Source organism: Nuphar pumila, chromosome 14, assembly GCF_984573655.1.
Source record: "Nuphar pumila chromosome 14, dmNupPumi1.hap1.1, whole genome shotgun sequence".
In the NCBI taxonomy this organism is placed as follows: domain Eukaryota; kingdom Viridiplantae; phylum Streptophyta; class Magnoliopsida; order Nymphaeales; family Nymphaeaceae; genus Nuphar; species Nuphar pumila.
The window spans coordinates 9,913,066-9,927,597 of record NC_143262.1 but is presented as its reverse complement, the minus strand read 5'-3'; the positions used below and the strand labels follow the sequence as shown (position 1 = coordinate 9,927,597).

At 36.9% G+C, this 14,532-nt stretch overlaps 1 protein-coding gene across 1 annotated transcript; it reads left to right on the top strand.

Moving 5' to 3' along the window:
- The first annotated feature begins 3,430 nt into the window (after nucleotides 1-3,430).
- On the top strand, nucleotides 3,431-13,346 carry LOC149816313 (uncharacterized). Its single transcript, XM_089988197.1, has 5 exons — nucleotides 3,431-3,478; nucleotides 5,813-6,046; nucleotides 6,151-6,247; nucleotides 6,637-6,820; nucleotides 13,147-13,346. The coding sequence occupies exons 1-5, from the start codon at nucleotides 3,455-3,457 to the stop codon at nucleotides 13,229-13,231; spliced, it is 624 nt and encodes a 207-aa protein (XP_089844323.1). The 5' UTR covers nucleotides 3,431-3,454; the 3' UTR covers nucleotides 13,232-13,346.
- Nucleotides 13,347-14,532: the final 1,186 nt, after the last annotated feature.

The window sequence follows — 14,532 nt, the reverse complement described above, 5'->3', positions numbered from 1 at the left end:
GTATGGTTTCTCTTATGGTGGGTCAGATTAGACTTGGGTTTGGACTTGATACTATAACAAAAAATTGAGTCCAAATCTGGTTTCACCTGAATTCAAACCAAACCCAACCCGTTGACAACCTGTTCACCCTCCATATTTTGGGATACACTACCGCCTATTAGTTGTGGGGCCAAGAGTGATCAAATGCAACACACTAAAAGTGTACCCAATTTGACCACATAGATGTGTTCAGGATTGTTTGTTTGCTAAGGATCAAACCTTGGGTCATGTTATTTCGATCCAAAAATATGATTTTTTGAGTCATGAAATTTTAGTGCATCATGGACCATTAATTTTTGAAACCCTTAAAAAAACAGATTATGTGTCGCAACTCAAGGCTCGTCTGAGTTGCATGCTAGGTAGGAGCGTCAACGGATTAGGTTTGGTTCGAACCCAAGTGAAACCAGACCTAGACTTGATTTGACATGCTGGTACCAGGTTGATACCTACGTCCAATCAGACCCACCGTAAGAGAAACCATACTTGGATCCGATAAGGATTACCCCAACCATACCTGGTAAAATAATATTTTTTACTTTTTTACATTGAAAAATCATGGATATGTAGGCCAGGATCTTTATGAAGCTTTTCCTATTTTTTTTTCCTTGTTGCTTGAGTCCTCCTCAACTGGCTCCAATGTTGTTCAACCCTCACCTTAATGAATTTACCTTTCCTTAAAAAAAAAAAACTATCCAGTCTATTCTAAAAGGTGATTTTGTTAACACCAACTAGATGAGAATGCCTTACATGATCCAATTGATGACTCATGAGTTGATCCCTATATAACCAAACACAACAAAATATTTGCTACTAATGAAGGTAATATAGGGTACCCTGCGCAAAGAAAGTTGAGGGATGATCTTTGGGGGATTTGAACATGACACCTGTCACTTATATGACTAAAGCTAAGAAACAAAATGAGTGCTTGTGGGTTGGCTCATGCTCTTTTAAACTTGTAAAACAAGCTCACACATGTTTTGTAAAATAGGCTTTTAAAGAAGGATTAGGGACGGGAACGGGGCGGGGCGGGGCGGGGCGGGGCGGGGCGGGGCAGGGCGGGAGAAAGCATAAGTCTATGGTTTAAACAGGGTGAGGCGGAGCGGGGCGGAGCACCGTTTCCCCCGATCCATTGTCATCCCTAAGGCTATCCTAGGCAATTTTGTCGGGCCTGAATATTATGTGTCAATCATAATGTGACATGTGTTAAAAAATATTAAAAAAAAATAACTTTTAATATTTTTTTACATTTATTTAAAAAATAGCCTTGAAGCCTATCGATTTTCTGCCGATACGCACCGATACTGATAACGATATTCTTAGGCTCTTACGCGGGGCTCAAACCTTACTTCTACCTCTAATAAGGGTGTTTTAGTAATTTTAAGTTGTATGAAAACCCGTGAACTTGATGGGGATGCCTCGAATGACGTGCTTTTGAGCTTCACGTGCCACGTAGCGACAAGCCAACGTTCTTAGTCGTCCACCCTGGCTGGTTATAGGGGAATCATCAAACTTACAAAAACACCCCTTCGTATGAAGAAAATGACTCCTATGCCCAAAGTTTGAACTCTGCTCCTGTATGCCTATAGGGTGCTGGATCTTGCGTGACATACTTGGTTACAGCGAGCAAAACTTAGCTTAAAACTCTTTTTGTTTAATTTCAATAAAGCTTTGAAAATTAGTGTCAGCAAAATATTCACTCTTTTAGATGAAACATCCAGAACATGAATGTTTGTATTTTTTTTAAAATATTTTCCAAAAAATCTGTAACAAATCTAGCTCTCCCAGATCTTGAACTGGAATCACGCCCTGTACCTTTGGCTTATATATAATGCTAACCTCTATTCTAACGGGGTTTTTAAAGAGTTTTTCCTATGTATTACTTAAATCTGACCATACAGATGTTTTGCTAAGACAGATTTATTAGGAAACAACACTTGCTTATAAAAAGAAAAATCTGTTTTTTAGTGTCAGCATAACATTTATTGTTTTAAAAAATATTTTCCAAAAAAATTGTAACAAATTTAGTTCTCCCAGATCTTGAACTAGAATCACACACCGTAACTTTGGCTTATATATAGAGAGAGCGAAATTGGTAGCTGCTCAAACGTTAAGTGCTAAATGATATATGATAAATGGGGTTTTCAGCTTTCAGTGTTTTTTTTTACAGTTTTGACCCTCTCTATATATATATATATATAGGAAGGTGATAACTGTTGTGCTAACCAAGCTTTCAAAGAGTTATTCCCATGTATTACTTAAATCTGACCATATAGATTGTGTTCGTCACAATCAATTTATTAAGAAACAACACATGATCATATTTTTTTGATGTCAAACATAATTTTTTAAGCCTTAAATATTTAAAAAAATGTTAGACCGTCAATTTTTAAAATTTTATAAAAAGCTATTGGGGTAACAACTATTTATTTTGCAAATTAGCTAGCTTGATCTTGGCTTAGCAGGTTTAGGGTCCTAATTATATTATTTTCAACTTTAAAAAATACATTTTTTTTGTAGGTGAGCAAGCTCGCTCTTGTCTTGTTTAACTTAGGTTTTTCATGAACTCAAGCTTGGCTCTACTCTACCCAAGAAATAAGCTGAGCTTGACCAGCCTCGGTTTGATTTGTTTGACTGGTTTGCCAACACTACATGTGCATCTTTCAAATCCAACCTGTATTCAGTTGTATACTGCACATATTGAAATGCAACATTCCATACAATTTGTCAAGTCAAAACTGTTACATATTTGCATCCCTATCCATACTCCATCATCCATATTAGCATTCCCGGCAAGCACACACGCCAACAGTATCCTACTGAATCCAACTCCACTTAGTCAGATTTGGTAACCCAAATTCATATCCGACTAGAATTAGATGCGGATATGGTTTTAGTATATTTGCTACCGAATCTGACAAATATTTGGATTTGACGTATGTCCAAATCTACTCACACGTAAAAGATCGGATTTGGTATGAGTTTTTCACCATTAGCATGGAAACCTGAATATGAATCCGTGTAGCAGCCTAGCAGGTATCAGAGTTAGTCGGATCTGATATTAGCCACATCCGTACCCGAATCCAAACCGTTTACATCCCTACTACCAGTCTACCACTACCACCACGGCATCAAATACGTAAAAGGTGCAGGGTAATTTTGGTAATTTGAGAAATTTCCCACCAGAGGGGAGCGAGAGACATATAGAGTATCAGAGCACGTCCACAGGAGGCAGATGCAGGGACACTTTTGTCATTTTCAGATTCTGTGACGATCCAAGGCGAAGAGAGGCTGCTTCAGATACGAACTTTCTGCGTTCTCCTCCGTCATTAAATTTGTCTTTCTGCTTCTCTCTCTCTCTCTGAGTTCTTTGATCCTCTCTCTCTCTCTCGGCCAGAGATCTCGAAGCACACAGGGGATGGCGGCATGCAACTGCCAGCAGGTGAGCACTACTGCATTTGTTCTGGAACGTTCTGGAATCTTCCACAACTCTCTCTCTCTCTCGTAGTTCGTTGATGACATGATCTGAGTCGTAAATCGTAATGGGTGGAAGCCGCATCCATTTTTGACGAAACTACCTTCTAGATCCACTAAGTTCGCATTATTACAGGAAGGTGCTTCAGATGTGGAAACATTACTGATTACTCCATCTTTTCTTGTTCCGGAATTCGGCGAGTTTTTTCCTAGCAGAGCAGAGAAAAGAAACCAGAAATATTTTGACAGAAAATGTGGCCCTTCTTGCTTATTTTTCAAAAAATGGGTTAATTTTTTTTCTGAAATATTCCTTTTTCTTTGCAATTTACGGGCTCTATATATATTTTTAAATTGTTTCAGGCGATGCGGTTGTACTGTGGGGTTCATGGGATGTGGGTGTGTGGGCAATGCGTCTGCCTTCATGAGAATTGCACCTTCGTGGTAATATGCTGTTTTATTTTTTCTGCGCTCGTTCAAACTTCTGGAAATACATTCTGTTCATATTTCCCGAAATCTATGCTTCCCATTGTGTCGTTGCTGATTTTCCTGGAACAGAGAGAGAGAGAGAGAGAGAGAGAGAGAGAGAGAGAGAGAGAGAGAGAGAGAGAGAGAGAGAGAGAGAGGCTTGTCCTGGGGGAAGGCCGGGACTACTAGTCTTGTCCTGGGGGAGGCCGGGAATGCTAGTCTTGTCCTTTGTCCTGGGGAGAACTGAATGGTCCTTTTTCTTTCATCGGTTGTCCTGAAAAGCGAGATAAGTTTGAGAGCACTTGTCCTGAAAAGCGAGATAAGTTGGGAGTTTACCGTTTGTAATCCAATGAAAAGATTATCCTGAATTTCTGGATAAGTGTATATGTGTGCCTGTGTCGTAATTTCTGGATAGAAGAGAGAGAGAGAGAGAGAGGGAGAGCACTTTCATTTCTTTCTAGGTAATTTTGGTCGGTAGCCAACTTTTATGAAAAAAAAACTTGTTGCAATTAAACGTGGCAGCAGTCGGATGATGATGCTTATCTTTTAAAAATCGTACCTGGTTCAAGAAATGGTTACTCGCGGACAGTGCGAACAAAATGGGTGTTTTTTTCAAAAAAAACGAGAAATTCCCTAGCTCATAATATCGTGAGAATTCATTTTTTAATTTGTTTAAAAATTAGTTTTTTTCTGTATTTGTGATTTTATCTTTTTTAAATGGTGTCATTGAAGGCACGGAATTATATGGAACTATTGAGGTAGAAATTATAGGTTCAAGATGTAGGACTCAATCCAACCATATAAATATGTTCAAGATGGTTTGTTTGCCAAGGATCAAACCTTGGTTCCTGTTATTTTGATCCAAAAATATGATTTTTAGAGTCATCAAATTTTAATTCATTGTGGACTGTTAATTTTTGAAGCCGTTAAAAAACATGCTGCAATCATATGATTCAAAACTCATTTCCCACTAAACAAAACCTGTAGATCACATCCATAGGATTTAATCTACAAAAAGAATCTAAAATCTATGATTTCCAGCTCAATAGTTGCATATAATTCTGTGGCTTCAATATATATATATATATATATATATATATATATATATAAGAGAGAGACTGGAATATGGAATATGAGAACTAATGTGTGAACAGCGATTTTCATGGATTTTTTATTTTTCTCTTGAATCTAACCGTACACATGTGATCTACATGCTTGGTTTTCTAAGAACCTGAATTTGATCTACATGCTTGGTTTTCTAAGAACCTGAATTTGATGCATAAACTAGATTTTTTTAAGGCTTTAAAATCAATGGCTCATAATCTTCATAAATATTCAAGCATTCACTCATGGATTTTTTGTTCTTTTCTCTTCAATCTAACCATAGGATGTGATCTAGATGCTTGGTTTTATAAGAACCCTCTCTTGAATCATCCAATTTTGATGCATAAACTAGACTTTTTTAAGGCTTTAAAATCAATGGCTCATAATCTTCGTAAATATTCAAGCATTCAAAAATCACATTTTTATCGAAAATACATGATCCAATGGTTGATTCCTTACAAATTCACCATGCCAAACACATCCACATGGTTGAATTTGCAAAAAAGTGTTGGAAATACCTATATTTCTAGTTCTCATATTCTAGTGACTATATATATAGACTAAATTCAGTGATCAGGTTATAAAAAAACAACTGATCCGAACATGTCTATGCATTTCTTGATGGGACATAAAAACTACATATGATCTTTTCTGTTTGTTCGTGTAAAGAATAAATCTAACATACCAAAAATTGTCATTGATGCAAATCTGATACATACTTTTCTTTATGCAGGCTGAAGATGCCACAGGCATTCCATTGGTTTCTGATAATGGATGCTCCAAGCCAATTCTTCTCTCTGAATTGACATTATTGAGCCCTTTAAGAGTTCTATACCCATCAAAGCATCATATATGTCATCCTATCCCTGACACCATGGCTGGAGCCGAATGTGAGCATCTTGTAACTCCTAAGTGCAGCATTGGATCTTCCAATATACCAAAGATAACTGATGGTGGCATGCTTACTGTAATGGCACTACTTGGCTTACTATTCTCATTGTCATTCTATATTCAAATGTTTGACAAGATATTGCAGTTAACATCTTGTTTCTTTCAATAATTGGTTTTCAGAAAGTTCTAACTAGAACAACTTCCTTACCTGTGGGTCGGAAAAGCATCCAACTTCTCACAGACGGTGGGATGATGTTGCTGAATTACACATCTAAAGGTACATGATATGCATTCAGTAGAGATCTGAGTGCTTACTTGAGCAACACTGTGGGGGAATATGTTGGATCTTTGAATTTATATGTACTTCTAGAATGACTGGGTCTTCACATATCAGCTAGTTAATTCAGTTATATCAAATAGCACTAATGACCATCTATCAGTTTTTCATGGTAGAACATGGAACTCAATTCTCTTGGAATATAAGCAAACATCTATTTCTATTTGATACAGGGAGGCAAATGTATCGCTGGCTTTTCTTGACCAAAGACATGTTGATCCTAGTCTCTCGTGAACTCCTTGAATGTGGATAGGATTGCTAAATGTGTCTCGAAGGCATGGTGAAAAATCTTTTTCCACAGCTTACATATTTTGTTTTCTCGTCTGCAGGATTTAAACTAGAAAGATGCAATTCTCTACTTCCATGGTGCTCTTCTACACAGCCCATTATTCCTTTATATTCATCAAATGGCAGATACAGAACTGAGGCCCATGATGCTGCTAACGATAAATGGTGGACATATAAACGCTATACTCATGATCCGAGAAAAGTATTTCTGTTTTTCGCAACACTGTAAGTTCGACACCTCTCTCCAAGCATTTCGTTGTTCCTAAGACATCCAGGGGTCACTTTTCCTATTTTTTTATTTTTTCACACCAAAAGTTCAAATTGGGATCCCTCGTGTACCAGATATAAATAAGTAGACATGGCATTGGATATGTTTCTAGTGGTAGATTTTTTTTGACATGTTTGCCTAAGTTCCAAGGTTGGATCCGAAGCTTGTATTGAAAGAAAAGGACTGATATCAAAGGTTTAGAACTTGAAGAGACCTCACCACACGAGCGTGCACACACACACACACACACACATTGTGAGATTTGTTCCAAATCTCCATTTCTTCGAAAAGACAAAAAATAATGTGATATTCTGAAAATATTGTTGATATTGATGACTGCCTGGAGGCAAGGCTAAAGAGGCGGAAGCACCAATAGAGCAAAAGTCACTCTTTAAGAGTGACCACTAGAGCCACGAACACAAACACCAAATGTGCACACACAAAACTCTCAAATATAGAAAATGACTTAAAGTCATAAGTTGGATATTATTGAAGAAAGGAAGAGAAGGGTGTAAAACCCATGCTTACAAGAGGAGAACACCTCCTCTATTTATAGAGGAGGGAGGCTCAAAGAAGGGACCACAAGGGGGCTCCCTTGTAGTCGTTGGGAGCCCCAACGGTCAGAAATCTGACCGTTGGGGCCCCAACGACTACAAGAGTGCGGCCCCTTGTGGTCATACAAAAGTAAAAAAATAAAAAGAAAAAAAGGAAAAAAGAAAAAGATAAAAAATAAAAAGTACATTGGCTGTTTTACAAGAATACCCCTATCGGGTATTTCACTAAAAGAGAGTATGTATATATATACATATATGTATATATACTTATATATATACAGATGTATATATATATAAGTATATGTATATATATATACATATTTTAACACGCCCCCTCAAACTTTATGGGGAGAAGACCGAAAGTTTGCTAAGGAGAAACATAAATCGTGGAGTTGGGAGCGCCTTGGTAAAGAAGTCAGCTAGTTGATACTCTGAAGTAACATATGGTAATGAGATAGTCCCTCTGAGGTATTCGTCTCGAACATAATGGCAATCCATTTTGATATGCTTGGTCCGCTCATGAAAGGTGTGATTGCTGACAATGTATATCGCACTTTTGTTATCACAGCAGAGCTTGGTGGGAGTGGAAATGGGGACGCCCATGTCAGCAAGGAGACTTCTGAGCCATACGATTTTCATAGTTGTCATTGCCATGGCCCGATATTCAGCTTCAGTGGATGATAGTGAAACCTTTTGCTGCTTCTTGCATCTCCACGAAATGAGGGATTCACCTAAAAAAATACAAAGACCCGTTATTGAGATACGATCATTGGGATTTCCTCCCCAGTCAGCATCAGTAAAAGCAGTTAAGTCAAGAGATGAGGAAGAGGATAAAAAGAGTCCCTTGGATATAGTATTTTTGATATATCGCACAATCTTCATTACGGCTGCCATATGAACCGAAGCAGGTGCATGCTGAAACTGGCTTGCTGCATGAACCGCATGAGCTATGTCTGGACGTGTGATGAATAGATAGGTGAGAGATTCGATTAATTGACGGTAGGGGGTTGGATCCTCAAGAAGAACACCATCTCCAAGTCTCAGTTTTGCATTAATAACTTCAGGAGTCTCAACTTTCTTTTCATCAGATATTCCTGATTTGGTACAAATTTCTGCAGCTAATTTCATTTGAGATAAGATGTATCCTCGCGGGGAATAAGCCACTTCAATCCCTAAAAAATATCTCAAATAACCAAGGTCAGACATATCAAAAGTTTCTTTTAACATAGACTTTACATCATTTACTCCCTTTTTGTCATTCCCAATAATGATCACATCATCAACATACAGTAGAAGCATAATAATGGAGTCACCTGTCCTTTTAACAAAAAGAGCAGTGTCAGTATAGCAAGAAGAAAATCCTAAATTGATTAATACGTTACTAAACCTATCATACCAAGCTTTAAGAGCTTGCTTAAGTCCATATAAAGCCTTTTTTAATTTCAAAATTTTTCCATTTAAGTTCATACCTGGAGGCGGTTCTATATAAACTTCTTCATTTAAATTACCATTCAAAAATGCATTTTTGACATCAAGTTGAAAGATTGGCCATTTTTTAACTGAGGCTATAGCAATAAGAGCTCGAACACTAGTCATTCGAGCAACTGGGGCAAAAGTTTCATCATAATCTACCCTATATTCTTGGGCATATCACTTGGCAACCAACCTAGCCTTATATCTTTCCAATGAACCATCACTCTTAGTTTTTTACTTTAAAAACCCATCTACATCCAATGGGTTTCTTGCCATTGGGAGGATCAATGATTTCCCAAGTTTGTGCCTTTTTAAGAGCATTAAGTTCAAGTTCCATAGCTTCATTCCAATGAGCATATTGCTTAGCATCATTGTAATGAGATGGTTCATGAAAGGAGTGAAGAGCAAGTAGGCATGCTCGAAAGTTAGGAGAAAAGGAATCATACGAAACAAATCTATTTGGTATTTTGGAAATCCGATTTGATCTTCTTTGAGAGGTCTCTTCGATTGACTCACTTTGGGAAAAATTTTCAAGGGCACAAGGAGGATTTATTTCATTCCTTCTAGAGTAGACTTGAATTTGTCTTGAAACATTTTCTTCTAAATTTTGATCATCACTTGGATGTTCAAAATGATCTTCGCTAAGGGATTCACTAAGATCAATATGATTATCTATGATGTTTTCTTGAGGCAACAAGTCAAATAGAAAGGAATAATCAATATTTTCATTTGGTTGGTGCGAAAAAACATTTTTCTCTTCAAGGAATGTGACATCTTTAGAGATATAAAGTTTGTTCTTAAGTATGTCAAAACATCGATAACCTTTTTGTTTTTCGCCATATCCCCAAAAGATACATTCAATAGCCCTAGGAGAAAGTTTATCATTTTTGTGAGTTAGAACAAAACATTTACATCCAAAAATTCTTAGTCTTTTATAATCGGGAGACATATTGTAAAGTTTTTCAAATGGAGAAAGATTTTTTAAAGAGGATGAAGGAGTTCTATTGATAAGATATGTAGAGGTTAAAACTGCTTCGGCCCAAAAGGATTTTGGAATATTTCTTGAAATTAATAACGTTCTTGTAGTTTCTATTATGTGTCTATGCTTTCTTTCCGCAAGACCATTTTGTTGCGAAGTGTTGGGGCAAGAACGTTGATGACAAATTTCATTTTCTTTTAAATAGCTTTGAAAATCATTGGACATATATTCGCCTCCCGAATCGGACCTAAGAATAGATAGATTTTCCAAAAATTGATTTTTGACCATTGCATGAAATTCTTTAAAGAAGGAGAAAACTTCGGATTTGCGACTTAGGAAGTAAATCCACGTAAATCGAGTGAAGTCATCTATAAAGACCACGTAATACGAAAAACCTCCTTTAGACAAAATAGGGGAAGGTCCCCACACATCGGAATGAATAAGTTCAAATGGCCGAGTGGTAAAGTAACTTCTTTGAGGAAATGGAGTAGCTTTAGATTTCCCAAAAATGCAATCTTTACAAGTCATGTAATTGTCTTTACAAGTATTGTTAAAAAACGGAAAAAGAGACATTTTTACAAAATTTGGATGGCCAAGTCTCATGCCATATTCCAATACTTTTGTCTTTAACAAGATTGCAAGATGACTTAGATGGAAGAGTAAAAAAATCCATAAAGTAGAGGTCACCCCTTCTATGGCCTTGCCCAATCAGCTTTCCTGACTGGAGATCCTGCACGGTGCAATCTTTAGGTGAGAAAGAGACTTGGCATCCATGATCGGTGATTTGAGAAACGGAAAAAAAGTTTAAATTAATTTTAGGAACGATTCTTACTTTAGGAACGAAAAAGTTTTTAAAATCAAGTGTTCCAATACTTTCAATTTTTAATGATGTATCATCGGCCGTTGAAACACAAGAGGGATATGGGTTCGGAAAAAACATTTAAAAGAGAGTTTTTATGAAATGTCATATGAAACGAAGCAATGGAGTCTAGTATCCACATACCTGGAGGTGATGAAGAGTAGGCGATGGCGGCTCCGGATGTTGAAGGAGAAGTCTTGAGAAGATGTTGGAGAACTTCGGAGATGTGATTTAGAGTTTCTTTGATATCTCCTTCTTTGGTACTTTCTTCCTTCTTTGGAGAATTTTCCCCAACCGCGGCAACCTTTCCTTTGAGTTTTGGACAAACCGGTCTAATGTGTCCCGGTTCATTACAATAATGGCATATTATTCCCTTTCTAGGCCCATTACTATTTTTGTTAAAATGGGGAGGTCTATATGCTTTAACATTCGATCCGAGCCTAGTAACGACCAAAACTTCATCACTCTTAATGCTCAAGCTAAGTCGAGTTTCTTCTTGACATATCTCGGCAAGTGCATCTTCAATAGGTAGGGCTTTGCTTCTATGGAGAAGAGATGCCCTTACTTGTTCAAATTCCGGGCGAAGACCATGAAGAAATTGAAAAAAATGTTCTTTTTCAATTTGTTCCCTTCTTAATTCAATATCTTCCGGAGCCACTCACTTAGGCTCAAGAAGAGCAAGTTCATCCCAAAGAGGAGTTAGAGAACTAAAATAGTCCCGGACACTCATATCCATTTGTTTGGTGGAACGGATTTTTTCTTGACAAAAAAATTGTCGAGCAAGATCCTTTTGGGTATACATACCCTTAAGGAAAAACCAAGCCTCATTGGCCCTTCTAAATTTGGCAATATTAGCACAATTTTTAAGGTCTACATTATTCATAAACCATGCCAAAATTTTGGCATGGTTACTTTCTCAATCCTCAATTTTGGATTGATGATCATTAATAGCTTTGATGCGCTCATCGCCATTTAAAGCTTTTTCAACTTCATTTTCGATTTTGGTGAGAACACGAGAGGGTTCGGGAGTAGTTCCCATAACAAAACCCCAAAGTTTCTTACCTCTAAGATGATTTTCCATAGTGGAGGCCCACATGAGATAGTTGGACCCATTTAGCTTAAAAGAAATCTCCACTTTAGAGTCACGTTCCATCGGCACCGAAAGTCCTTCCTTTCTTCAAAAATTGAGAGGCACACGTTCCAAAGAAAAGCCCAATCACCAACCGAGCTCTGATACCATGTAATGAAAAGAGGCGGAAGCACCAATAGAGCAAAAGTCACTCTTTAAGAGTGACCACTAGAGCCACGAACACAAACACCAAATGTGCACACACAAAACTCTCAAATATAGAAAATGACTTAAAGTCATAAGTTGGAGTGCACACACAAAACTCTCAAATATAGAAAATGACTTAAAGTCATAAGTTGGATATTATTGAAGAAAGGAAGAGAAGGGTGTAAAACCCATGCTTACAAGAGGAGAACACCTCCTCTATTTATAGAGGAGGGAGGCTCAAAGAAGGGACCACAAGGGGGCTCCCTTGTAGTCATTGGGAGCCCCAACGGTCAGAAATCTGACCGTTGGGGCCCCAACGACTACAAGAGTGGGGCCCCTTGTGGTCATACAAAAGTAAAAAAATAAAAAGAAAAAAAGTAAAAAGGAAAAAGGAAAAAAGAAAAAGATAAAAAATAAAAAGTACATTGGCTGTTTTACAAGAATACCCCTATCGGGTATTTCACTAAAAGAGAGTATGTATATATATACATATATGTATATATATATATAAGTATATGTATATATATATATATATATATGTATATATATACATATTTTAACAATAAGAGCAGTAGCAACTACCAACAACTTGGGGCAACCATTCTCTACTACAACTTAGTAATGCACTACCACAACTTAGTAATGCACTTCCCTGGACGTAATGCACTACCACAACTTAGTAATGCACTTCCCTGGACTAACAAATTGTATGCTTAAACGATTAAAACATTAAACATAGGAGCATCTGAAGGACTTGCTGAACCTAATAAGAAATATTTCTTGAAGCTAATTGAAAACATAGAAGTGAAACATTTTCTGACATATGTTATGCCCTGAGTGACTCTCATGTGATCAGTTTGTAGCTATCATTTAGTCCTACACGAGTTTGTGATCATCTTTATCATTGTATCTCTCTTCTGTATGCCGAAAACTTTGTGCCTTGTGTTGCATTTTGTCAGGCAGTTAAGGTGTATAGAGGCAAGAACCTTGTTTTGGATTCCAAAGTACTCCATCCTTTGTTCTTGAACTGATAATTTTTCTATTTAGTGCTTGCTATGATCATTAATTTCACATCTTTTTCTGATAAATGCATCCTCAGTTTTGTAAAATCAGTTCTTTGGTGTTCTCTTAATCTTTTTCAGGTCCAGTGTGGGGACAATTTTACTGATATACTTGACACTTACTGTAAATAAGATCAGTGAAGGTCTTTCTCGTTTCCAGCAGTGAGCTTCCTCTGCAGATATTGTGGTTTTGGGGGTGTGCTCTTCTTTCAAAATCCCATGTAAATAATGGTCTGTAATCATTATTTGGGTGAGTCCAATAATTTCTTTTCTTTTTTCTTTCCCTTTCTTTTTTTCTGTCTTTCTTTTTCTTTTGCAACCTGTAGCTTGCTGAATTTTGTTTGGCCATCTTCATGTACTATGACTATGGATTACCAAAATAGAAAAAAGGAGTAGCGGATATATTAGTTGCTTCAGAGTACCAACTATTAAAGTCTAAATCTACATGGGTTCAAGGCACCATTGTGCATATATATATATATATATATATATATATATGTGTGTGTGTGTGTGTGTGTGTGTGTGTGATCACTTTCGAACATGACCAAAACGAACTTCCGCTGAGTGCCCATCACACACGATGGATGCTTGGCGTGAGTGTTTACTCGCTTGTCGCCGTTAAAAGTTTCAGTGGTGACCTTTAGCGGTGACAAAAGTTGCCGCTAAAGGTGTTATTTGGCAAAACCTCGCACACGTGATGGACGCTCTGCGCAAGTTCGTTCTGGCCGTGTTCGAAAGTGATCATGCACCTACACATTTTCGTATATGTGCATATATATATATATATATATATATATATATAGAGAGAGAGAGAGAGAGAGAGAGAGAGAGAGTAATGTGTAAGTTTTAGACCATTTATCTCTCCGACCATCCAAGACTCCTTTAAAAAATGTACTTACATGTGCTTAATGCTTGATCCAAACTTGCATATGTGTTTATCATTGCTTATTCACTAAGAACCATGCTTTGAATTGAATCAATTTAACAAGAATTTTTTAGTTTTGGTTAATAAAGTTTTTGCTGTAATATAAACTGGTGATTTTTTTTTGTTCAGCTAAAAATACATGTAAAAATGAAGTGTTTCAACCGATACATGTTCTTTTAAATAGATATCTATGCATTTAGATTAAATAAAAAACACATGTAAATATGTTTTTAAAGGGTTTTGAGAGATAAATGGTATGAAACTAATGAGCTAGAAATCATAGGTACAAGTTGTATTGATTCCATCTAACCACATAGATGTGTTCATGGTTTGTTTGCTAAAGATCAAGCCTTGGGTCGTTCTTTTCTGATGTAAAAATGTGATCTTTTGAGTTATGAAATTTTGACACATTGTGGGCTATTGATTTTTGGATCCCTTAAAAACCTAATTACTTGTCATAATCATACAATTCAAAACAATTTTTCTACTCAACAAACCATGTAGATCACATCCCTAACATTTGAACTACAAATAGTTAGAAA